The sequence below is a fragment of the Moschus berezovskii genome, chromosome 11 (assembly GCF_049115385.1).
Source record: "Moschus berezovskii isolate FMDL1 chromosome 11, NW_MosBer_1.0, whole genome shotgun sequence".
In the NCBI taxonomy this organism is placed as follows: domain Eukaryota; kingdom Metazoa; phylum Chordata; class Mammalia; order Artiodactyla; family Moschidae; genus Moschus; species Moschus berezovskii.
The window spans coordinates 98,887,001-98,913,373 of record NC_142470.1 but is presented as its reverse complement, the minus strand read 5'-3'; the positions used below and the strand labels follow the sequence as shown (position 1 = coordinate 98,913,373).

Sequence of the window (26,373 nt, the reverse complement as noted above, 5' to 3'; positions counted from 1 at the left end):
ACCCCAGCTCTATGGTTCTAGCTTCTGACCCAGCCATTAGAAGTGGAGTTGTTTGATGTTGCTAATCTCTGGGTTGCTCCTCTACACTGTGGAACTTCTCAGCTCTACTATTACCTCTGTGACCAAGTCCCTGTGTTAAAATCTGTTTGAATTAACTGTAGTAGATTGTCTTCCTGACCAGATCCTGGTACAAGTTAGGCAGATCCCCATTTTGTTATTTTAAGTCATGCAATCACAAATACCCTTAAAGATAAATCTTGGTCTCCAACTATGTCTATTTCCTCTCACAAATTTCTAGAAAAGTGTACAGAACATTGTTTTTTTTTAATGGATATGTCCTATTCCTCTCCTAAATGACTGCACCTTACACTTATACCAATAGTATATAAGTATGCTCCTATAAGCTCACCAATTTGAAGTCAGAAAAATAGGGTCTGATTTTCTTTTCCTTCACCACTAGCAAGTTTGAATTTTGTGTTCTGCCTATCTCTATCATTCTGTTAGCCTTTATCTGCTCCTTCTTCAGTTATTGTCAAGCAGGGCCATGTCAATATCATCAGTGAGTATCACTAAGAACTTGTAAGAAGTTTATTTACCAGGTTTGTATTTTGCTTATTAAAGAAAAGGTTTTGGAAGAAGCACAAGCTGGAATCAAGATTGCCAGGAGAAATATCAATAACCTCAGATATGCAGATTATACCACCCTTATGGAAGAAAGTGAAGAGGAACTCAAAAGCCTCTTGATGAAACTGAAAGAGGAGAGTGAAAAAGTTGGCTTCAAGCTCAACATTCAGAAAACTAAGATCATGGCATCTGGTCCCATCACTTTATGGGAAATAGTGGAAAGAGTGTCAGACTGTATTTTTTTCAGCTCCAAAATCACTGCAGATGCTGATTGCAGCCATGAAATTAAAAGACGCTTACTCCTCGGAAGGAAAGTTATGACCAACCTAGACAGCATATTAAAAAGCAGGGACATTACTTTGCCAACCAAGGTCTGTCTAGTCAAGGCTATGGTTTTTCCCGTGGTCATTATGGATGTGAGAGTTGGACTGTGAAGAAAGCTGATCACCGAAGAATTGATGCTTTTGAACTGTGGTGCTGGAGAAGACTCTTGAGAGTCCCTTGTACTGCAAGGAGATCCAACCAGTCCATTCTAAAGGAGATCAATCCTGGGTGTTCATTGGAAGGACTGATGCTAAAGTTGAAACTCCAATACTTTGGCCACCTCATGCGACGAGTTGACTCACTGGAAAAGACTCTGATGCTGGGAGGGATTGGGGACAGGAGGAGAAGGGGACGACAGAGAATGAGATGGCTGGATGGCATCACCAACACGATGGACATGAGTTTGAGTGAACTCCAGGAGTTGGTGATGGACAGGGAGGCCTGGCGTGCTGTGATTCGTGGGGTCGCAGAGTTGGACACGACTGAGCGACTGAACTGAACTGAAGGAGAGGATAGAGGCAAGTGCTTTTTAGATTTCATATAAGTAAGGGCTTTATATCTTGAATGTGAATCATATATACCTACAGAGTCTAGCCAGAGTCCCTGAGGGTTCTGTCTCATCTCAGCCAAACTGCTTAAAACAGCAGACGGCTGGACCAGCCATGCTTTCAGCGGTGCTTGAAATTCAGCGGCTCAAACACAGCCTAGGAAAAATCATCTAGCTTCCCATTCCATTGGCACTGTGTTTCTGGAGTGAGAAATATCTGGGGTCAAGACCAAGTGTTGGCCACACACATGTCAAGCACATACAGTCAAAATCAAAACACTCAGCAATTACTCAGATGGGTTAGGAAACACTAATATGCTTGAAAGATGACTGCACTCTTGAAAAGTCTCATGAATCACACATGGAATATTTGAAAAATGTTAAAATTTATTAATAATAGTTAACATCACACAGTTAATTCAACTAGTTCTTTATTGTACATGACAACATCTTCACTAGACTGAGTGCTCAAGGGTTTGAGATGATCTGCTATTGAGCACATCACAGTCATAGATTGAGATCAATATATTTACACAGGCAAAGCAGCGTCAGCAAGGAACTATCACCTAACTGTGGGAACACAACCATTCAAAATGCACTTTCCAGCGTTCCATTTTAGAAGCCACACACACAACTCTACCTTTTAAAAATGTGCAATTTCATAGATGGTGCCTAATTTTTCAAGTTTAAAAGTTAAAGTTCACTTCTATTTCTTGGGCATCCCTTAGTGATACACAAATCTAGACACTGTTCTCACTACAAGTTTGATAAACGTGCAAAATTTGGGTGCTTTGAGTTGTGTAATTCCATTTTTGTTTTGATCCTTGTATCCTACTCAACATTGTTAAAAGGCCTTCCCCTCTTTATTATGAAGTATTCGGGTTTAATAAAAATATAAAAATGATTTAATATTTTAGGGCAGAAGTGGGCTCTCAGATTCAGGATTAACTGCACTCTAAAATGTAGGGTAAGGAAGGTTTTAGGTCCCTTCCCCTCTCCACCCAAGCAGTTTGAAATAAATACTTCTTGGAAAAACAGCTTAGCCTAGAAGGCTGTGGACAATAGCTCTTATAGAACATTTACAAAACAAACCCAAGGTGAAATTTGCTAGAAGGGTACAAATCCACCAAATATGTCCCTGAAGCTTTGTATGCTTGATTAATAGTTTGGTTTTAGTTTGCTACCAACAATTAGACCATTTTGCAAATATTTTTGGTGACTTCCTTTATCTTGTTAGAGAGGTTTAAAATACTAACTGCCCTAAGAATGAAGATTGCTAAGCAGTTTATTTGAAATGATTCCTGTTTCCTTTGTTAACATCTCGTGTAATATTGTGCCAGAAAAGTTTCGAGACTGAGCAACCAGTTGGTGTGGTTTCTTCAGTCCATAGTCCCAACCTCCTTCACGCTATCCCCAGACACCTTCCAAGTTTTTGAGTCTGTAGGGAAAGGAGGAGCTGCTTGACCATTTGCTCACTTTAATGATGTTTTCCTTCTCTTCCTGCAGATGAATGAGGTATTTCTAGTAACCAATCAGTATATCTCCATCTTCCATCCTTTAACTACATTGATCTATTGAGACCCTGTGTATTTATAGACATAACAAACTAACATATAAATACATTACATACAAAGGATCATACAGTGTCAAGATGAAGGAGCAGATGTACTTCATAAACTAAATACATTTCAAATATAAATAAAAATGAAAATACAGTGTTTCCACTTCTGCAGGAAAAAATTTTAAAAACAGACCAAAAAGTCTTCCCACGCCCAAAGGTCCACTGTTTATTGATGACCTGTGAACCCACTCCCAGGACTCTAGGCTTTGGTTTTGCTTGATCAGACTCAGGATGCTTTGATTCCAGGAACAGCATCCACTGGAACCCACTAGGCAAATGCTTATAGTTGAGGTTGAAGAGGAGATGCCACATGGCTATCCGTGGACTTCCCCTCCATTGCTGCCCCTCCTCCCTGCCTATGGGAGAATCAGGCTCAAGTCAGTGGAGACCTCTCAGCTCTCTGAGAGGAGAAATAGCACCAACCTTCAAGCTGGGGGATGCTTTCCACTTAGAAATGTCATGGTCAGGCTTCAAGGTGAAGCAAACATTTTTTATTATTGTCCCCATCCTGTAGGATTATATAGGGACATGGAATTTGGCCAGGGGGATTACTAAAGATTAAACCTTTTTTTTGAGTTAAATCAGTGGTAACGGTTGTGAAAAGTGTGAACAAATCCTTACTTCAAATTGTATTTATCTCAGGAGGGCCAAGGCTTGGGTACCAAACTCTACAATGAGTAGACAGAGACAAAACCTAGTCCAATGAGGTCCTCTCTGCCAAGGAAAAGCCAAGGGGTCTGTTTCTGACACAAGGGGAATGGCATCTTATAATTTAAAGCAGGAAAGAAGGGAAACCAGAGAAAGTCCTTCCAGTTGCAGGGGTTCTACCGTTGTCCAGCTTCTCGGATGCGGCAGGCCACAGCAGTGATGAGGGCTGCCCCCTTCCCACTGCCATCTTCTGACTCCAGGAAGGATACATCACATTTTGGAGCCAAGTCCTTCACTGTCTCATGCATGACTTTGGCAAAGCTGAAAAAGTTGGGAGGAAGACAGAATAAAATATCTTGGTCACGATAGATTTGTGTCCTGAAAGATAGCACCCTAAGAAGTGATGCTGGAAACCTAGGAATAATTGAGATGGAGAAGAGGATGATAGCTACCATGTATTAAACACTATGCATTGCGTTTCAGAAAACTGAGGTTTGGAGAGACTAGCAACATGCCCAAATTCTATGTCACAGCGGGCAAGAGAAGCTAAGTGAGAAGCTAAGATTCAACTCTAGGACAAAAGCCTGAGATTATGGCCAGCTGTGTTCTTAAAAGAGCAGTCATTTATGCATGCCTTGCAGAAGTGCCTGTTCATCAGCTCTAGAGGGGAAGACCAAGTCCCATACATGTGATATTCCATTTTCCAGAGATATTAACTCACATCAGACTCATGTCTAACCCAAAATTTCATTAAAGGCAAAAGGAGCAGACTTAGGAGGGTGTTGTTGGGAGATGACAAGAATCAAAGATTCTTCCTGATATGGGACTAGAGAAAGAGACCATTTTTCATTATCTACCCACTAGAGCAGGGTCAAGTTGCTCCTCCCCATTGGCAGAGCTAAGAATAGATGTCTTAGCATCAAGCCCCAGTGCTAGTGCCTTGACTTCTGTCCTACTCCCAACCCTTACTTGGGACTGAGGTTCCTATTTTCACAATGACACTGAACATCAATAAGATAAATTTAGAACTTCTCAGGGTCCACTCTTTGCACTAACTGTAGACTCTGGGCAAGCTTCTCAACTCCTTGAAACAATCATGGTGACACAGGTGACAATTCAATCAATGAGTCTCTCCATCCTACCTTCTGCTGAGCAAGGGGCACGGCTCTGTTCTGGGTCATGTAGTCTATTGTTAATAGCTGAAAGCAGCCACAGACAACACATAAACAAGTGGGCATGGCTGTGTTTCAATAAAAGTTCATTTACAAAAACAGTTGTGGCTATAATCTGCCAACTTCTACCCTAGACAATAGAAAAAATTGCTCCAGATTTCCAGCATACATCTACTAGAACATTGGCAGAAGCACTGCTTGTAATAGTCAAAATCTAGAAATAACCCAAATATTCATCATTAGGTTAAATTATAGCTTAGTCACTCAAAGGTTATAGCCCTGAAAATTAATGAACTATGATTGCAGACTTCAGTGTTGATGCATCTATAAACCACACATGCAGTGTGAGAAAAACCAGTCACAAAAGAAAAGATGCCATATGATTCCCCTTATGGTAAATTCAAAATTAAGTAAAACTGGGACTTCCCTGATGGTCCTGTGGCTAAGACTGCACTTCCAATGCAGGGGGCTCAGGTTCGATCCCTGGTCCAGGAACTAAGATCCCATATGCAGCCAAAAACAATTAAATAAATCTTATTTAAGATTTAATTAAGTAAATCAATTAAGTAAAACTAATATCCCATATCCCATATGCATATCCCATACTAAGATCCCAGTGCAGCCAAAAACAATTAAGTAAAAATAAACACTGCAGATGCATACATAAAATATGGGAGAAAAGAAGTGATAGACTTAATCACCTCAGCACTTACTCATGGTGGGAAAATGAAGGGTGCAACTGGGAGGAGCTCACGGGGGCTTCCAAGCTGGAGGGTAAAACACAGACCTACTTCTAGTTATTAATCTTTAAACTATAATACATGCACTATATACACTCTTTGGAAATGTCTGATAATTTGCCATAAAGTAGAGAGAGAGGAAGGAAAGCAGGGAAAGAATGAGGAGATGTGGAGACAAAGACGGGCAGGAAGAGTGGAGAGCAGGCACTCACTGAGGATGTAGCTTGTAGAGGGTCCCGTCCACACCCACTGTCACTTTGAGGGTGTCCAGCCCACGGTTTTCTCGTATTTTGTCCACTACAGCGGCCATGCCTGCGCCACAGAGCTGGGCTGCCCGTTGAGCCACCACGGTGCACACCTCCTTGACGATGATGCTGTCATCACATGTGCTCTCGAGCCCTAAGTGGTGGAGGATGGCACGGACCTGCAGCAGGGCCAGGCAGTCACTGGGGCAAGAGGGGACAGCCAGTGGTCAGCGACGTACCAAGATGGCCTGACGGCCTGCCACTCCAAGGCCTGGCTCCTTCATCAGAAGCAGTTCTGGGGGACCTGGACTTCCAAGGCTGGGGGTAAAAGCTACCGTCCATGAGAGGTGGTTCCATCTTTAAACTCAATTCAGGAACTAGCGCTTATCACACTGGCCCACGTGGACAGGAACGCAAAGAAACAGCTCCCTATGCCACTTTACCCAGGCAAGGCGCACACTGCTGCTACAAAACTGATACTCAAAAGGAAACTCACTGGCCATGATTCCACTTGTTTGGAAATAGCAAAGACAGTGATGATACTAATACATGACAGTTTTCAGTTGCAAAGCCCTTTCCTCTTGTGAACAATCTCTCATTGTCCACAGGCCAGCAGGACAAGCATCAACAACCAACGTTAGATGCCTGTTCTACTTCTACTCCCCTCTCTGGGTGGTCTGAAATCTACCTGTACTCTATTTATAGAAGAAGAAAATAGACATGTAAACTAGAACAGTATTCTGTTTACTGGTGCACATAACTTAGGGCCCCCTCATGTAGGCTGTCTAGTTCCTGTTTTTCAATATGCCTGAGAGTAACATTAATGACACAGCATTAATTTTCAGAAGGCTCTGAAACTCAGCATTCTAATTGAAAGCAGACTTCTCTTCTCCACCATTAAACTGGAGGGAGACGGCCTCACTTTAATGAGCCACCACAGGATGCCACTTGATCCTGGGTGCCTTATTACTGCAGCCAGCAGTTAAGACGAGCCTTCTTGTCAAACACAGGTGCTTTAGTGAGTTATCTTCTGCCGTGCATTCCCACTTACATTCTGTGAGCAGCTATCTTTCTTTCTACCTTTGAAATTGGTCTAGAACCACCAATACTGCTTTGCACAGGTTCATCCAACTTAGCATAATTTTTCACGAGAATATAATATATTTTCCCTTAAAATGCCAACTGTTCATAAAGTACTTTAAAACAACACTATATAAACACGTTAGCTACTAAACTGACCTTTATGTAAGCCACACCCTGATCTTACCTGAACTGTGAAAATCCCAGCTTATCTGTCCATGAAAAGGATATACGGTCCATCCTACTCCAGGCCCTAAATTCTCACCTCTCAATCTGAGACAGGAACTTGGTTTCAAATATTCCCCTTGTCTTGAGCCGCTCTGAGATGCGGCCACGGAAAAGCAGCCCACGCTTGGTGAAATCGATGAGGATGTTACGAACAATCTCGCCCAAGTACATGCCGCTGATCATTTTCTCAAACCTGCAACGCAGGCAATGTTCATGGAGGTTAAAAAGGAAGTGTAGCATGCGCTGAGACAGACCAGCCTTCACTGCATTAGAAGGTAGAGAGCATACAGATTCCCGTTGGTGGAACAAGACATGCTATTTGACTCACTTAGGCAGGATTCCTGGCATCCACACATACTGACTCATAGCATTCAGTAAAATGTGTCCTGAGGCCCACGGGGTTCCCTGAATTGACTCCATTTAACGGGTTCATTTTCCTTCCAAGGCTTATTCCTGACTTCTCAAGAAGGAACTCACACCAGACCCCACCCCACTTCCAGAAGAGTAGGATGCTGAATCTTTTTTTTTATATAACTATTTTTTCTATTTATTTGAAGCACAGTAAAAAAAAAAAAATTGGTACACTTTGGAAGTTTCAATGCCATTCTCCCAAACCATCCCACCTTCACCCTCTCCCACAGAGTACCAAAGACTGTTCTATACATCTGTGTCTCTTTTGCTGTCTTGTACACAGGGTAATCATTTGCATCTTTCTAAATTCCATATATATGTATTAGTATACTGTATTGGTGTTTTTCTTTCTGGCTTACTTCACTCTGTATAATAGGCTCTAGTTTCATTCACCTCATTAGAACTGGTTCAAATGCATTCTTTTTGATGGCTGAAAAATGCTCCATTGTGTATATGTACCAAAGCTTTCTTATCCATTCGTCTGCAGATGGACATCTAGGTTGCTTCCATGTCCTGGCTATTATAAACAGTGCTGCGATGAACATTGGAGTACATGTGTCTCTTTCAATTCCGGTTTCCTCAGTGTATATGCCCAGGAGTGCAATTGCTGGATCATATGGCAGTTCTATTTCCAGTTTTTTGAGGAATCTTCACACTGTTCTCCATAGTAGGATGCTGAATCTTAATCCCTGATGTTGCTGAGAAATTAGCATGCTTTCTCTTCAACCTAATCATTTATTGCTTAAATAACTAGTGCCAGCTGAGAACTAAACTGGCCAAGAGAACTAAACATGACTACTCAATAGCTTGAGGGTCTTCTGGCTCTGCCTAGTGCCTTTAAAAATATCAACATTCTGGATTTCAACCAAGACTCCATCATCGTTTAATCTTGTCTTACTCCAGCCTGTTTTCTTTCATTAATGTTGTCTGGCTGGTTCCTGGAGGCACTGTAGTCTGTGACCTCTACTATAGACAAATGTTTGCAAAGGTCCCTGGTTAATCCAGTTGGGAAACACTACATTCAACCTCTTCCTAATGGGAGCCCACCACACCAAGGGCGTGGTGATGCTGGGGCTGCCCCCTTGTCCAGTATGACAATAGAAGAAGCTACACACTGGATGGATGGAGAAAGGCTTGCTCCTATTCGCTTTCTGGTCCTATCTGCCTCGCCCCAGCAATGCTTCTTCACCCTGATGGCAACAAGAGGTTCAACTGTGTTTTTGCTCAAGTCCCACACCTACGTTTTAACTCCTTCTCTCACCTGTCCACTCCTCACAGTAGGAGCTTCTTCCTACATGTATACTAACTTCTGTGCTACTCTGCAACGCCCTTTGATCTTTTCATGCCTCTAAAACCTGTGTGACCGACTCCAATTCTCCTTGCAACATAACTGTTGTGATTTTATTTTCCCAACTGGACTTCGAGACCATCACAGTTCATGAGGGCAAAAAGGACTTATCCCAGAACTTCCCAGATGTATCTGACAAGAAGCCCTTTCCAAAGAAATCTCTTCTGTTAACATCTCAAGAGAATGAGCATCCTGGGATTTGCTGTTGTGGGTGACTCATCACTGTCCAGTTCTGAGATAAACATACCAGAGCCCACACACAGCTGGGCGCCTACCTCTGTCTGCCAGGGTTGAGGGAAAGTTCATCCACAGCTGCATCAAATTCTGTGCGCAAGTCATCGAGGCATCCATTGTCCCCGAAGGCCCCCCACTCCATGTTGACACACATCCGCCCCTCTTCCCCTTCCACCAGCTCAACATTCCGCATCTCCTCCATGTAGCAGGCATTGCTGCCTGTGCCTGCCAATCAAGAGAGGTCAGTCAGGGCCTCCCTTGGCACTACGCCCCCCTACCCCCGCCAGACTATGTGACCCCACAGGGGAAGGACAGCCCAAGTCCTCACCAACAATGAGGCCGACTTCACAGTGAGGGTCTTCATAGCCACAGGTCATCATAGTCCCAACTGTATCGTTCACCACGGCAACCACGTCCAGGTCAAATTCCTGAGAACAACAGCAGATCCCAGTCCCCAAATGAGCCACAATATTCTCCCTCAGACACTTGCAAGGGAGATTTAGATGTGTATAAAGCTTATATAAAGAAAGCTGAGCGCCGAGGAACTGTGGTGTTGGAGAAGACTCTTGAGAGTCCCTTGGACAGCAAGGAAATCCAACCAGTCCATCCTAAAGTAGATCAGTCCTGGGTGTTCATTGGAAGCTAAAATGATGTTGAAGCTAAAACTCCAATACTTTGGCCATCTGATGCAAAGAGCTGACTCATTTGAAAAGACCCTGATGCTGGGAAAGACTGAAGGCAGGAGAAGAAGGGGACGACAGAGGATGAGATGGTTGGATGGCATCACCTCCTCAATGGACATGGGTTTGGGTGGACTCAGGGAGTTGATGATGGATAGGGAGGCCTGGCATGCTACAGTTCACGGGGTCACAAAGAGTCAGACAGGACTGAGTGACTGAACTGAAAACTTATATAGCAGGGCTTATTTGCTCTGCTCAAATGTCACCTTCTCAGAGACCTTCCCTGGTTATACTATTTAAAAGAATGCGCTTTCCCGGCCCACCCACTCTGTCCTCACCCAACTTCATTTTCCTCCATAGCACATTAGCTCACGGTTTGTTTATAGAACGAGAGCTTGTGGCCATTTCTGAATCCCCAGTTGCCAAGAGCGAGGCTTGACATACCATGGACACTCACAAACTGCTGAAGGACTAGAATAATTATCCCTGTGACCAACACAAATGCAATTAACAGTTCCCCCCGCCTTTGTACACACAGACCCCTTCAGGCCTCGTGCTATGCCTCCCCTACCTCTCGCCGGTGGATGGCTTCCTTCAGCAGCATAACTACGTCCTCACCCTCGCAGCCAGACGCCTTGAAGCCTTTAGTCCACTTCAGGAGGATGCTCTAAAAATCACACATGGGCAGGGAGGTGGATATCAGAGAAGGACTCTTGGCTCATTCTCTAGTTGTCAACCTCACAGGTTATCAGGGGCTCTCTGAAAACCAGTAATCTCACCCACAAGTTATTCTAAACCTATTTCACCTACTAGAAGGGCCTACTATGCACTGGGTATTGGGCTAAGCACAACACATGTGTTACACCATTTAATCCTCACAGCAACTGTGTGAAATGTCTATCATTATCATGCCCATTTTACAGGTAACTCTGGCCCTGGAGTAAACTGCCCAAGGCCACTCACTCCCAGGCTCACCAACTCCAATGGATGGGCTCATAAGCACCACACAACTGCCGCTGCCAAGGAACTAAGTTCTATATGCTCGTTGGCTTCACCAGGAAAAACAATTTGCCCTGTACATCACACAGAGGGGTCGGTTTTGTCTCTGAATTTTCAGACTCCACGACAAAGTGAACAAGTACCCTCTGATGAGTTGGAGGGCGTTTCAGGGGCAGATATATGATAGCTTTGAATATGGGGGACTGCTTCATATACTGTTCCCTGGCTCCCTCTGTGCTGCTTCAGTCCATCAGGGAATAGGCATCCAGGACCCCCAGACCACTCTTGAGAGGCCGGAACCCAAAAAAGGGCCATGTGCTCACTATCTACCCACTGGCATGCTTTCTCCAGGACTGGCTTGGTTTCTCACGGTCCAGGAGTTTGATATCACAAGTCCCACTGTGTTCAGATCCCAGGAAACTCAGAGAAGCAAAGTTCAGTCTCAGTAGTGACCTAGTTTACACACCTATATCCAAACCACTCTGATCTTCTTGTTTACAAATTAGCTTGACATCTCTGACGAAATTTTGTTTTTGGCACTTTCAAGCATTCGGAATGTTGAAATAACATTACTGTAAGTGGTCCTTAAATAAGCCGGCATGCAGAGGCCCCAGCAGCTGGGGAGAGCTGCCCGTGGCCACCAGCTAAGCCAGGCAGCTTGAGGCCTCTGGGCTTCAGAACCTGATGATTTCCCCATCAACAGACTGATCTCAGCAGAGCAGAACCCAGCTTACAGACAGAACAACAGACAGAACCCAGCTTCTGCTTCTCTTGTTTTTAGCTTTTACAGTTCTAGACTGAATACCTGCTGCTTACAGAAACTTAGAACATACAGCATAAATGCAATACAATGACCTGGAATTTTACAATTCAGGCACGAAAAGAAACAGTTGGCATGTCTTGGGGGCCACCAGATAAATATATAAGCATATGTATGTCTATAAGCATATATATATATACATGTTATACTTGAAAAGTCTGTTAAAAATATTTCAGTAGAAGAAGTCTGGAAGCATATAAACTGGAATTTTTTTTAAATCTTCCTATTAATCACATTTTTTACATCTCTGTATTATAGAGATTATACTTTTCTTTAAAAATATTTTGTTACTGATTTGGGAAAATGTTTTCCCAAATCATTGAGATTCCTTCCAAAAAACTAGTCGCTAAGATGAGGCAGTGAATGACTCATGACTTAACTATTTCCCAACTGTTGAATAACTTAGTTTGTTTCTAATGACTATTATAATAAGCAGTGTTTCATTAAATATCACATAAATATTTACATACATGTTTGAGAAGTACTTTTGGTAAACTGATGCAAATGAGAAGGCTTTGAAAACCAATGCACTGATACTGAAAAAAATAATATGTTGAGACAAAGAAGCTAGAAAAACTAAAAGCATTCCTAGACTAGTTAACACTGGACAAATGTTAACAGATGTTGGGAAATACTGGATTTAGGCAGGGTTTTTACCATGACTTCCTAACACTGAGCCTGTGCTGGCAGTGCACTAGTACCTTTCACTCTCGGGGGGAGGACTAGGAGGCATTTACAAAACTCGCAAGTGACATAAGGGCTGCTGTGAGAGCACTAGATCTTTACCCCCTGCTTCACTCACCCAAGGCAAGCTGACATGGAACAACAGACTGGTTCCAAATAGGAAAAGGAGTACATCAAGGTTGTATATTGTCACCCTGCTTACTTAATTTATATGCAGAGTACATCATGAGGAACACTGGGCTAGAAGAAGCACAAGCTGGAATCAAGATTGCCAGGAGAAATATCAATAACCTCAGATACGCAGATGACACCACCCTTATGGCAGAAAGTGAAGAGGAATTCAAAAGCCTCTTGATGAAAGTGAAAGAGGAGAGTGAAAAAGTTGGCTGAAGCTCAACATTCAGAAAACTAAGATCATGGCATCTGGTCCCATCACTTCATGGAAAATAGATGGGAAACAGTGGAAACAGTGTCAGACTGTAGTTTTTTGGGCTCCAAAATCACTGAGGATGCTGATTGCAGCCATGAAATTAAAAGACACTTACTCCTTGGAAGGAAAGTTATGACCAACCTAGATAGCATATTAAAAAGCAGAGACATTACTTTGCCAACAAAGGTCCGTCTAGTCAAGGCTATGATTTTTCCAGTGGTCATGTATGGATGTGAGAGTTGGACTGTGAAGAAAGCTGATCGCCGAAGAATTGATGCTTTTGAACTGTGGTGCTGGAGAAGACTCTTGAGAGTCCCTTGGACTGCAAGGAGATCCAACCAGTCCATTCTAAAGGAGATCATTCCTGGGTGTTCATTGGAAGGACTGATGCTAAAGCTGAAACTCCAATACTTTGGCCACCTCATGCAAAGAGTTGACTCACTGGAAAAGACTCTGATGCTGGGAGGGATTGGGGGCAGGAGGAGAAGGGGACGACAGAGAATGAGATGACTGGATGGCATCACTGACTCAATGGACATGAGTTTGAGTGAACTCTGGGAGTTGGTGCTGGACAGGGAGGCCTGGCGTGCTGTGATTCATGGGGTGGCAAAGAGTTGGACATGACTGAGCGACTGAACTGAACTGAAGGCAAGCTGACAGGGGATAAAATGCAAAGGTGACAGTTGGGAAATACCATGACATCCAAACAGGAGATGGAGTGAAATGTCCTGAGCCCAAAACAGGGGCCGCAGGAGCAGCTGAGCACAACTGACAGCAGGGACTCATGCGTCAAGAAACTGGAATGAAATCATGGCTTAGCCATTCGCAGGCTATATGACCTGCAAGATACTTGGCATCTCTGTAGACCTTGTTTTCCTCTTTGCAAAATGGGCACACAAACACCTACCTTATGTGGTTGCTGTGAGGGTTAAATGAGGAAACCTAGCAGAGTACCTTGCACAAAACACTTTAAAAAAAAAATCAGTTATTATTATTAACATCGTCATCATCATCCCAAAGATTGTTACCTACTTGACTCTCACCAGCTCTGACTTGCTCATTCCCATCAACAAGCCCTTCCCCATGACTGATCACTAATGTCCTTCTTTTCTTCCTCTTGGGTCAGCTTTCTCCCTTGTTCAAAACCCTGGCTGGTTCAGAGTTAGGACAGCCCATAGGAGAGCCCTCTAGGAAAGCACTGTTACCTCGTCCAGGCTGTTCTGCTGGCAGGGGAAGGAGAAAGTGAAACCTAGAGGCAGGGACACACCCTTCATGCCCATGTACTCCAGGAAGTCCGCAATGCACTGGACGATGTGGTCAAAGAGCTGCAAGGAGAAGTTGGTCTCTGAGCAGGGTGGTGGGTGGGGGCGGGAGGGTGGGTTGGCCAGGGCAGGCTGCACCCAGCAGGGCCTGAACACCGGCTCTGGGCCTCTGAGAAATGTCAGCTCAGGCACATACTTAAGTAAAGGCCAGCCAGAGCCCTAGCCCACCTACTCCTCCCCAGGACCACGGGTGAAAGCAGAGAAAGCACTGTCCTCCCGGGTGAGAAGTGGGTGTCTCCTGGAGTCCCCTCCCAGAGGTGCCCCTGTCTTACCTCGTCCCCTGTGCCATGCATGACCTCCTGTGGGATAGAGTAGATCTTGTTGTGCATCTCCACTCCGCGTCGCTTCCCGTTCCGTACACGCACCAGTAGAACCCGGAAATTGGTACCCCCAAGGTCCAAGGCCAGGAAGTCTCCTTTCTCTGGAAAATAAGCCCAGGAAGATAATTCACTGGGGCTGAAGAGAGTGACAGTCATCTTCCCCTAATGGGGAGCTCTCCCAGGAGGCCCTGGACAACCTCAGAATAATAGACAGTGGTTTAATCACTAAGTTGTGTCTGATTCTTGCAACCCCATGAACTGTAGCCCACCAGGCTCCTCTCTCCATGAGATTTCCCAGGCAAGAATACTGGAGTGGGTTGCCATTTCCTTCTGCATGATAGACAGTAAGTTCCAACTAATGATAAAGAAAATAAGAACCCCTGGATTAGAGATTTCCTGGCTCCTTTGTGGTTCTCAAATGAATTCAAGTTGCGGGATCCCAGGAATTACAATGAGCTCCAGAACACAGGAAAGAAATGGTGATATGGTACACTCCAAAATATCCAAACATGCCAGCTGTACAAAATCAAAGGCCACCTTACATAAGGTTCCAGAAAAGAGAAGACAAGGAACAACAGAGTGCAACTCTTTAAAGAAAACTGCAGGGAAATGTTTCTAAAGGAGAAAACCCTCCTTTGTAGAACAGTCACAATGCACTGCACGCCTCAGTCACAGTTTTCATGCAACCCTCAGGCAGCTGCAAGAGGGAGGCACTGTGTTCCCCTTTACAGAGAAGCAAGACCTGGCTGAACTAGGGTGCAACAATACAACCTGTCCCTGGTAGCACAAAGCAGCCATAAACAATATGTGAGCAAATGGGCATGGTTGTGTACTAATAAAACTTTATTTGTAAAAATAGGCAGTGGGCTAGATTTAGACCATGGATTTTAGTTTGCCAATCCCTGACCTTATATGAGCTAACCCTGGAACCAAAATTCCTAGATTTGAATCCAGCTCTACCATCTTCTAGTTGGGCAGGTTTCTTAATTTCCCTGTGCCTAGGTTTTGTGTAAAACATAATAGCTTGATAACAAGCAAAATTAACTACTAGTGTCTGTTAACAGTTGAAGATTTAATTAATTAATACGTGTGGAATGCTTAGAGAAGCGTTTGACACATAGTAAGCATTCATTTACATAGTAAGCAAGTATTTACTACGATCACTGTTCAGTTTTAGCAAAGGAGTGCCTTGGTTGAGCTCACTGAACACCAGAATTTCCCAGTACTACAGCTGAAGAAACACCTGACCTGAAACCTAATGCGAAGGCTAAGGGAGTCCTCTTGGAGTGACTGAGCCCTGCGGTGAGCTGGGTGGCAGCCCTGCTGCGTACCTGTGCCATCAGGGGTGGCACACACATAGGTGGGCAGCATCTTGACAGGAGCAATGGCGTGAGTCTCCTTGCTCAGACCTCGCTCCATTTCTATCTTCATCCTCCTCTTGACCTCCAGCAGCTGCTCCCGGCTCAGCTTCAGAGACTCCAGGGTCTTCTGGCGGGCTCGGTGCTGATCGGCCAGCCGATAGGCCACTGCTGTCACCATGGCTGCCCCCTTGCCGCTGCCATCCTCAGAGCGGAGGAAGCGGACGTCACAGTCAGGCACCAGGCGCCGCACGGTCTTGTGAAGACGCTTGGCAAAACTGCAGTCACAGAGACGGGGGTGAGAGTTGGGTGCCCACAGGTAGGGTCAGTGGTACACAGGGTTGGGGTAGTAGCTCACCACCTCAGCCCAAACAACACCCAAAACACTTTCTCCCTACTCTTTCCCAGGTTAGGGGTCACTGTATAAAAGCTCAAAATATTTAACTGCAACCACCCTGTGAAAAGGGAAGGACCCTTCTGGAAGCCACCATCTCCTGCACACACTCACAGGAGGCCCCCCTCCTCACAGGCCCCAGCTCATCAGCCTCAGGTGACTCTGACACCAACTACTATTCATGTTTCATCAATTCAGCAGGTGCTGCCTAGGAAAGACCCAAAAACAGAAATGTCAAAATGCTCTTCTAGACTTTGGCCTCTCTTTGGCTGATTTCTGCCAAGAACCCCAGAGGTGTCTGAACAGCTAAGGATTTTGTGTGGTGGCTGCTTGGAGCCACAGTCTCCAAGGCCTTACTACTCTAAGTGTGGCCTATGGGCCGGCAGCATCACTGGGTGCCACCAGAGACACAGGATCTCAGGCTGAACCCAGACCTTTTGACTCAGAATCTGCCTCTTAACAAGATCCTCTAGTAATCTGTGTGCACTTTAAAGTTTCTGAAGCACTGGACTAGGAGCCTAGGGCATGGAAGAGCTGAGACCCTCCACATTCCCCTTCCGTTAATGCAGGGCCATTGACCTGGCATTCTTATTAGGTGAAAATGATGAGATAAGTGGGTACCATAGAAAAATGTCTTTCAAGTCCCAACTGAAATTTGAATATTTAAGCCCTTATGACCAAGGGATCAAACCATAGACAACAGGGCAAGATTAATTCAATACCTAGGTGAGCCAGAGAAGCTGGAACTGAGAAAGTACAAAAAAAGAGCCCCCCAGAAGCCAGGAGAGCTCCAAGGAAAGCCTCCACCCATGCCAAGGACAACACACTTCCAGCTCCTACTTGCCCAGCAGGGAGCTTTCATTCCACAAAGAACCTCCAGACCATAGTCCGTCTCTACCACCCCCGCGTGCAACGGAGAGTTCCTGCAGAGTCAGGCCTCTCAGAGGCCCCATGTGCTGACTCACTGGGGGTGTTTCTTGTAGACGGAGCCATCGACCCCAACAGTGGAGCGCAGCCGGTCCACGCCCTTGTTCTCCTTGATGCGCCGCAGCACGGCCGCCAGCGTGGCAGCGCACAGGCTGGCTGAGCGTGTGGACACGATCTGGCAGACCCGATGAGTAGCCACACAGTCTTCATGTGTTGGGTCCAGGCCCAGCCGCACCAGGATCTCACGGGCCTTCCGGATGCCATCCTTCTCCCTGGGGAACAGAAACAGTGTGTGAGCAGGCATCTACTCACCATGGCCGGTGGGAGGGAAGATGTGTGCCCACAAAGAAAGCTCTCGGCCCCAGCAAATGCCATGTCCCAGGGAAGGCAGACACCCGCCTCACTGCTCTGCCCACCTATGGAACAAGGAGACGAGGAAAGCACAAGCTGAGGTCTTCATTCCCCCCACCGCCTGGCGCCACCCCCCCCACACACACACACACTTCAGATGCCCCTGTTTCCCCAGTGAGAAGTTTCCTTATGCACACACTATGGGAGGACAAGACCCTGTTCCTGGGGCTTTATACACCAAGGTATGTGTGTATGAGTTTGCTGGTCTCAGGATAGTGGGAATGTTGTCCCTGCCACCAACTATCTCTGACCACAGGAAGCCAGCTGTGGAGCCCACCTTATTTTCTATCAAGCAGTCAGTCTGTGGCACTTCACAATGGAATTGGCACTGCTTTAACTTGCATCTAAAGATGTTGGTCAAGGATTGATGCTTTGAGATTAGCCCTCTTTTTAGGGGGAACTAATTCTAAAGGAGATCAATCCTGGGTTTTCATTGGAAGGACTGATGCTAAAGCTGAAACTGCAATACTTTGGACACCTCATGTGACGAGCTGACTCACTGGAAAAGACTCTGATGCTGGGAAAGGTTGGGGGCGGGAGAAGAAGGAGACAACAGAGAATGAGATGGCTGGATGGCATCACCGACTCGATGGACATGAGTTTGCGTGAACTCCGGGAGTTGGTGATGGACAGGGAGGCCTGGCGTGCTGCGGTTCATGGGGTCGCAAAGAGTCGGACATGACTGAGCGACTGAACTGAACTGAACTGAAGTTTCCACAAATATCAAGCACTGTCATTTCCTCCAAGTTTAACAAAGAGGTACAGTTCATTCAAGTGTCCCACTAAAAACAAAGTCATTTGGACTGTCTCACTGCTCCTGTTAGCACCAAAATCATCTCCTCTCCACCGTCTGGTGCCTGAAACGAGGCCTCCTCAAGTGACAAGTGGAAGTCTCAAGAAGAGGAAACCAGGGCTTCCCAGTGGTAAAGAATCCACCTGCCAATGCAGGAGACACGGGTTCGATCCCTGGTCTGGGTAGATTCCATACGCCACAGAGACTCTAAGCCCATGTGCCACTACTGTTGAACCTGTGCTCTAGAGCCGGGAACCACAACTACTTTGCCACATGCTACTGAAGCCAATGAGTCCACCCTCCACAACAAGAGAAGCTACAGCAATGAAAAGCCGCCCCTACTCACTGAAACTAGAGGAAAGGCTGCACCGTGATGAAGATACAGCACAGTCAAAAATAAGTAAATAAATAAAGCTGCAGTTTAAAAAAACAACAGGAAACTAAGTCCAACTTTTTGGATACCATTGATTGAAAAACAAAAATCAGGCCATGCTCACTTCTACTCCCGCTGCTTGGTGAAAATCCAGGCCTCGACTCTAACTTTTGGAACTAATGGGCCGTCCAAGGACCTCTTTTTCTGTTATGAAGCAGGAGTCAGGAGAGAGCCCTTTCAGAAAATCGCCAGTAGGGAATGATTGTCTGAGGAGGTCTTAAAGATAGCTGAGAAGTGAAAGACAAAGGAGAAAGGGAAAGATACACCCAACTAAACGAGTTCCAGAGAATACCATGGAGAGAGAAGAAAGCCTTCTTAAGTGACCAATGCAAAGAAATAGAGAAAACAAAAGACTGGGAAAGACTAGAGATATCCTCAAGAAAACTGGAGATACCAAGGGAATAGTCCATGCAAAGATGGGCACAATAAAGGACACAAATGGCAAGGACCTAAAAGAAACAGCAGAGATTTAAAAATGATGCAAGAATTCCCTGAAGAACTGTACAAATGTCTTAATGATCCAGATAACCACAATGGTGTGGTCACTTACCTAGAGCCAGACATTCTAGAGGTGAAGTCAAGTAGGCCTTAGGAAGCATCACTACAAAGTTAGTTGTGGTGATGGAATTCCAGCTGAGCTATTTCAAATCCTAAAAGATGATGCTGTTAAAGTGCTGCTCAATATGCCAGCAAACCTGGAAAACTCAGCAGTGGCCACGGGACTGGAAAAGGTCAGTTTTCATTCCAATTCCAAAGAAGGGCAATGCCAAAGAATGCTCAAACTATCATACAGTTGTGTTCATTTCACATGCTAGCAAGATAATGCTCAAAATCCTTCAAACTAGTTTCAACCGTACATTAGCCAAGAACTTCCAGATGTATAATCTGGATTTAGGAAAGGCAGAGGAATCAGAGATCAAATTGCCAACATCTGTTGAATCATAGAAAACGCAAGGAAATTCCAGAAAAATATGTACTTTTGCTTCATTGACTATGCTAAAGCTTTTGTGTGGATCACAACAAACTGTGGAAATTCTTAAAGAGATGGGGCTTTCAGACCACCTACCTGCCTCCTGAGAAACCTGTATACAGGTCAAGAAGCAACAGTTAGAACTGGACATAGAACAATGAACTGGTTCAAAACTGGGAAAAGAGTACGTCAAGACTGTATATTGTCACCCAGCTTATTTAACTTCTATGCGGAGTACATTATATGAAATGCCGGGCTGGATGAATCACAAGCTGGAGTCAAGACTACCAAGAGAAATATCAATAACCTCAGATATGCAGACGGTCCCATCCTAATGGCAGAGAGCAAAGAGAAACTAAAGAGCTTCTTGATGAAGGTGAAAGAGGAGAGTGGAAAAGCTGGCTTAAAACTCAGTGTTCAAAAAACAAAGATCATAACATCTGGTCCCATCATTTCATGGCAAACAGATGGGCAAAGAAATGAAAACAGTGGCAGATTTTATTCTCTTGGGCTCCAAAATCACTGCAGATGGTGACTGCAGCCATGAAATTAAAAGACACTCGCTCCTTGGTAGAAAAGCTATGACAAACCCAGACAGCATATTAAAAGCAGAAATATCACTTTGCAGACAAAAGTCCATATAATCAAACCTATAGTTTTTCCAGTAGTCATGTACAGATGTGAGAGTTGGATCATAAAGAAGGCTGAGTGCTGAAGAACTGATGCTTTAAAATCGTGGTGCTGGAGAAGACTCTTGAGAGTCCCTTGGATTGCAAGGAGATCAAACCAGTCCATCCTAAAGGATGAATATTCATTGGAAGGACTGGTGCTAAAGCTGAAGCTCCAATACTTTGGTCACCTGATATGAAGAGTCAATTCATTGGAAAAGCCCCTGATTCTGAGAAAGACTGAGGGTAGAAGAGGAAGGGGGAATCAGAGAATGAGATAGATGGATGGCATCACTGAATCAATGTACATGAGTTTGAGCAAACTCCAGGAGATAGTGAAGGACAGGGAAGTCTGCGTGCTGCAGTCCACGGAGTCACAAAGGGTCAGACACCACTTAGCGACTAAACAACAAAAGGGAATGAAATGCCAATGCTTCAGGAAAAGAGAAGTAGATGAAAATGAATCATTAAAGGGTCCACAGGGAGCCTCTAGCATAAAGCTGAGGTCCCTGTGCCAGGCAGGAACATGAGTGCAATGGTGAAAGTCCTTGTATGGGGGCCAGCTCTCCCCAGCACCATGAGTCACTCTGGTAGTCGGCATATTCAAAACAGACACAAGTGGAAAATATCTGGCAAGTGACATCAAGCCATAGGCCTGCCATGTGAGGCCAAGGCCTCACGCTGGGTGGGACCCTCCTGCTGTCCACATCTGAAGGGTCAACAGCCTGTGCCTCTTCCTCACTCCCCAGCCATCTGTCCACCCTTCTGAGGTCCCAGTGAACAGAGAAGGACCCAAAGCTTACCCTTCAATATCTGAAACATCTTTGGTCTCAAAATGGCCTGTGGCAAGAAGTTCAGGGCTGAGCTTCCCCCCAAAAAGCAGCTCCTCCTTGGCCATCTTCACTAGGATAAGCCTCACCAGTTCCCCCATGTACATTCCACTGATCATCTTCTCAAATCTGCAGAGAGAGAGATAGCAAAAAAAAATAAGTCTCTGCTGCCAGTAAACTTGACACGTCCTTGTGCAAGCAGCATGCACACATGGCGCCTATACAGAACACAGTGCAAACTTGCGTGGCACTGATTAGGAGTGAGATGTGGAAAGAGTGACAGCTGGGCACACATGGGGTCGGAGGCACTGGGAGCTTAGGCTGTCCCTGCAGGCAGGTGGGCTTTGAACTATGGAGAAGAAGGGCCCTTTAGCAGCCAAACCAAACATCCAGGGAGTGTGGGACACTCTATCAAAGCCTGAATTTGAGGTGCAGTGGGTTATGTGGTAGGGTAGCAATTTTTAATACACTTTTTTTCTAGCAAGGAAATGTTCTCTGAAAATGAATTCTTATGCAAAACCTCAGTATTTATCTCAAACAGAAAAAAAAAAAAAAAAAACACAGGTCACTCTAATTAAATTTGGGAGCACAGGGCTAGCAACTCGTCACCTCAAACTTCCTTCCCCTTGCAGGCCATTTGTGGCTTCCTGAGAAAACGTGGGATGGAAGGGGGATTGGGCAAGAATAGAAGGGCAGGTCAGGACAGATGAGAAGTAGTTCTAAGTGTCACGTGGTTTGGGGAATCTGGAAGTAAGACATGTTGGCCGTTTCTGAGCAGGAAGGTGACAAGATAGCTGAGAGGGAAGTTGGGTAATTTATTTTTTTAACACTAGGTGACACTGTTTTTTTTATAAGACAGTCTTTCTGGCTTAGATATATGACAGGCAAAACCAAGCCCTTACAATTATTTCTAGCAAAAAAAAAAAAAGACCCTTTCATGGTACCTGAGAAAGGATCTAGGTCCTAGAGAGAAGAGGCACACAGGGCCTTTGGTCACTAACTACATGGACCTTCAGAGAAGGCCCAGAGCAGGGTGTAGAAGAAATTCCGAAGTCACCTGGTGCAAACTACAAGAGAAGAAGCCGGGCCCTCAGGAAGTGACTTGCCCAAGACCCAAAAACAGGTATGGCAGAACTAGAGCTAAGTGGAGAGCTGGTAAAACTGCTTGAGCAGGAGGTATGTTTAAAATGTTTAAGCACCAGCACAGGCACGCTGCCTGAGAGGCAGCCCAGCTTCGGCAGTAAGGAACTCACGTGTCTACTTCTGTACCTTCTCCAAAACAACCGGTTCTGTGAGAGATAACGGAAGGGCCAATGGGGCTCTGAAGGGTGAGTGGTAAAAGATTTTATCCCAGGTTTTAAAAACACTTTGTTTCAGTCAGTGTTTGGAACACGTGTTGTTCATTGAGAAATATAACGAGTGGGAAAAAAATTCGTATTCAAGCCCAGCAATAACTTCAAGGACAGCTGATGCGTTGGTATTATGTCCTCCCAGCCTTGTTTGTTTGTTTGTTGAGCAGTTTTTTCAGTCCATGAATTTCTCACCAGCCATGGCAGACACAGCCAGTATTCTATGAATGGACTCACTTTTCAGCATGGGAGAGAAGCTTGTGACTTAAATAAGCTGTGCTTTGAGGAAGCAAGGACACCACCCCCATAAAGCAAAAGACTTTCTTATAAAGCTGGTTTATAAGGTTGGATTTTCCTCTCCAAACAGGAATAAGTACTAGATTTCCTACAACAGTCACAGCACCAGTAAGACCATAGAGGGCCTAGGAATTCCCTGGTGGTACAGTTGTTGGCACTCCGAGCTTTCCGGGCTGACAGCCCTGGTTCAGTCCCTGGCCAGGGAACTAAGATCCCGCAAGGCTCAAAAAAAAAGGCCAGAGAGGACTTGATTGCTCAAAATGTTTTGTAATGCCTTCAGAGCTTGTGGCAATCCCTGTTTTAAGATCTTTAATAAGGACATTAGGCAAATGTTTGCGAGATGGAAAATGTTGAGTCAGAAATAACCAAAAACTAAGTCTGACCAGACTGGAGAACATCCAGGGACCAAAAAAAAGTTAGAGCCCCTCCTCCAGTCCACTCAAGGACCCTGGTTGGACCACAGGTCCAGAGACGGCGACTAAAGGGGCTCCTTAACCAACTTTTCTACAGGCCTTGGGTCTGCCTTCAGCTATAGCAAGAGGCCCTGGGACTCTTGCAACTCAGCCTAGCTCATAATAGGCAGCAATTAGGAGCCAACTCTCAGCCTCAGGCCCTGGGAAGTGACAGAGGTGGGAGCTATGAAATGAGCTTTCAGATCTCGTATCTTTGCTATCTCAACATGGCTTTTCTTATGTGGTGCACAAATTGTTTCTATGGACAACGTACAGACTGAAGGCAGAGAGAAAGAGCAGGGCAGCACACTTAGAATATGATCTTCTAAAATGACCACTCGAGAGTCAAATTATTGGCCATAATCTGGTTTGTCCACTGGCTCTATCTTTTGTAGACAGCTCTCAGCAACTGATAGTTACAATATATGTAATAAGCACATTTCCATAAGCAGTGGGTGCCTTGGCAACTTTAGGGGCTATATGTAAAGCTGTAAAGTAAAAATAAGAACCACCCCCTAGCCCTGGCCAGCCCCCACCCTCAGCTCCTGAGCCCAACCCTTGAGCCCACTGCACACAGGGGGCCGCTCACAGTTGCTTCCCGGGGTTCAGAGAGCCCATGTCGATCTCCTGATCAAACTCCGTGCGGATGTCATCAAGCGCGCCGTCATCCCCAAAGGCCCCCCACTCCATATTGATACACATCCGGCCCTCATCGCCCTCCACCGTGTCGATGTGGCGCATCTCTTCCATGTAGCAAGCGTTGCTGCCCGTGCCTGGACAAAACAAGAGAATGCTCAGCGCCCACTCACACTGTCCCCCCAGCCCCTGCCCCCATCTCCCTCTTAAAACTCTGTCCTCAGACCGCTCAGGTGACTGGGATTCCTCCCTGGAGGCTCCGGGGGCATCTCGACATGGTCCAACCCACTACCACCCACAATGCCTCAAGTCCTGGCTCAGCCCTCAAAAGTGACCACACCATTATCTTCTAACAGGAAGTACAAGGAAGGTCCAGGCCGTGGGCTCCTCCTCTCTTTGCAGCCCACACCCGCAATCCACTGGCCAGCACTGTGTTCACATACCCACAACGCTCACACGCAGTGTTCACGTACCCACAATGAGACCAATCTCACAGTTCTGGTCATCATAGCCACAGGTCATCATGGTCCCAACGGTATCATTCACCACAGCCACAATATCAATATCAAAGTCCTGCAGGGATAAAAAGGGGACCCTAACTCTGACTGTCACAGAAAGACTGCAAATATGAAGATGAACGGTGATAAGACACACAGCTCAGGTGCAGGGCTAGAGCCGGAGGTTGGGTCCGGATCCAGTCTAACGGCAGCATCTCACTCCCCACCCCACCAGTCTTCATCACAGAGGACCTCCGTCACAGCAGGCCTGCAGTCCAGCTCACAGCCACTACTACGCTAAGAAGAGCCCGTCTCGTTAGCATCGTCTTCTTCTCCTTCTCTTTCTTCTTTTCTTTCTCGATCTTTCCCTCCCTCCTGGTAGGTCTTGCCCTTCTGTGACTAGACCTTTATCATGTCCTTTCTCTGCCCCATTCCATCCTGATACCAACATGAATCCCAAACTTCTCATTTGAAAATGAGGGTTTTTCTTTCACCAAGGCTAAGATTAGTTGTCCATCATGCTAATCTAAAGACCCCAAAGGCACCTGATCATATATAAGATCACTGGTGTGCTAATGGTCTCTCAATATATAGGCATGACATTATGCGGCACACCTTAAACTTATACTTTATTGAGAGCTAACTCTCAATAAAATTGGAAAAAATCCCAAAGATTTTTGGGTGACATAACAGAGAAGAAAAGAAAACCTCTCCTTAAGACCCACAAAAAATTTGCATGCCGATTTGAGGACAGACAAGGCAAGACTTCAGAGTGGACTCAATGTAAAGGGCCTCCAGATCCCAAGCCCCTGCATCTCCCTCTGCTGCTCCTACTCACCCCTCTCCTCTGGATGGCCTTCCGGATCAGAGTAACCACATCTTTCCCTTCCACACCACTGGACTTGAACCCCTTGGTCCACGAGACCAGGAAACTCTGGAAAAGGACCAAGAAACATGGATTTCCCACAAAACTCAGTCCGTACTCCTCATCATTAGGAGACCTCTGCCATGGGGCTAAACTAAACTAAAGTCATGACTGAATTTATACAGGTCTTCTTTATTAGCCTACGAAGGATAAACTATGTTAGAGACCAAGTAAGGAGGTTAAGTGAATGATTTACTGTCCCCAAGAAGCAGGCTGTAGAACTGCCAAAATAAGATTCTTGTATCCTAATATTGTAAACTTTCAAAGATGTTTATTATGACACTTTAGAACAAAGGAGTCGCTGACTAATTTCTCACTCCGTTTCCCTAAGAGTTTCCATAAGGATAATATGCAATGTATGTCAGCCTGCATTTAGTCATCTGAGGGGACAGTGATTAAGATACCCCACTTCTCCAATACCTCTTTACCATCCCTCTCACATACACCTACACAGACTCTCCTAGAAGGACAGATCTCCCAATACTCAAACACTCATTGTCCACGCAATCCATCAGAGCAAGCTCCATCACCATAGTAGCAAGTGGCTCAGAGTTCTTTCCAGTCCTCCCAGTCCAAAGAATGAAGCAACAAAAATGTCTGAAGGATTCATCTTACCTCATCTAGTTTTGTTTGGAGGCAGGGGAATGAGAAGGTAAAACCCAAAGGGAGCTTCTTATCTTTGATTTGTAGCTTATCCATGAAGTTGGCCAGGCATTCAGCAATGTGATCAAACAGCTAAGGGCACACAACACAGGAAGATGAGCAGGGAGGCAGAAAGGCATAGAGATTAAGAGCATGGACATTGGGCTCAGAAAGGAACTAGCTTGGCTGAGTACATGCAAGATATGTATCCCTTCTGAAGATTTAGTTTGTTCATCTATAAAATAGGGGTGCTAACTGGATCTGCTCACAAGTTACCAAAAGGATTAAATGAGTCAACACATATAAGGACTTAA

At 45.3% G+C, this 26,373-nt stretch overlaps 1 protein-coding gene across 2 annotated transcripts in view; it reads right to left on the bottom strand.

Annotated features, from left to right (window-relative positions):
- Positions 1-1,862: 1,862 nt before the first annotated feature.
- HK2 (hexokinase 2) overlaps positions 1,863-26,373 on the bottom strand; it is a 163,582-nt gene continuing 139,071 nt past the window's right edge. For both annotated transcript variants that reach the window (XM_055400869.2, XM_055400868.2), the window contains exons 4-18: positions 26,033-26,152; positions 25,331-25,426; positions 24,469-24,568; positions 23,949-24,132; positions 21,235-21,390; positions 17,195-17,428; positions 15,809-16,113; positions 14,430-14,578; positions 14,041-14,160; positions 10,474-10,569; positions 9,551-9,650; positions 9,264-9,447; positions 7,267-7,422; positions 5,889-6,122; positions 1,863-4,085 (exon numbers count right to left, since the gene is read on the bottom strand). In XM_055400869.2, coding sequence (XP_055256844.2) covers positions 3,941-4,085; positions 5,889-6,122; positions 7,267-7,422; positions 9,264-9,447; positions 9,551-9,650; positions 10,474-10,569; positions 14,041-14,160; positions 14,430-14,578; positions 15,809-16,113; positions 17,195-17,428; positions 21,235-21,390; positions 23,949-24,132; positions 24,469-24,568; positions 25,331-25,426; positions 26,033-26,152 — 2,379 coding nt within the window. In that variant the 3' untranslated portion in view covers positions 1,863-3,940. The remainder of the gene's footprint in view (positions 4,086-5,888; positions 6,123-7,266; positions 7,423-9,263; positions 9,448-9,550; positions 9,651-10,473; positions 10,570-14,040; positions 14,161-14,429; positions 14,579-15,808; positions 16,114-17,194; positions 17,429-21,234; positions 21,391-23,948; positions 24,133-24,468; positions 24,569-25,330; positions 25,427-26,032; positions 26,153-26,373) is intronic.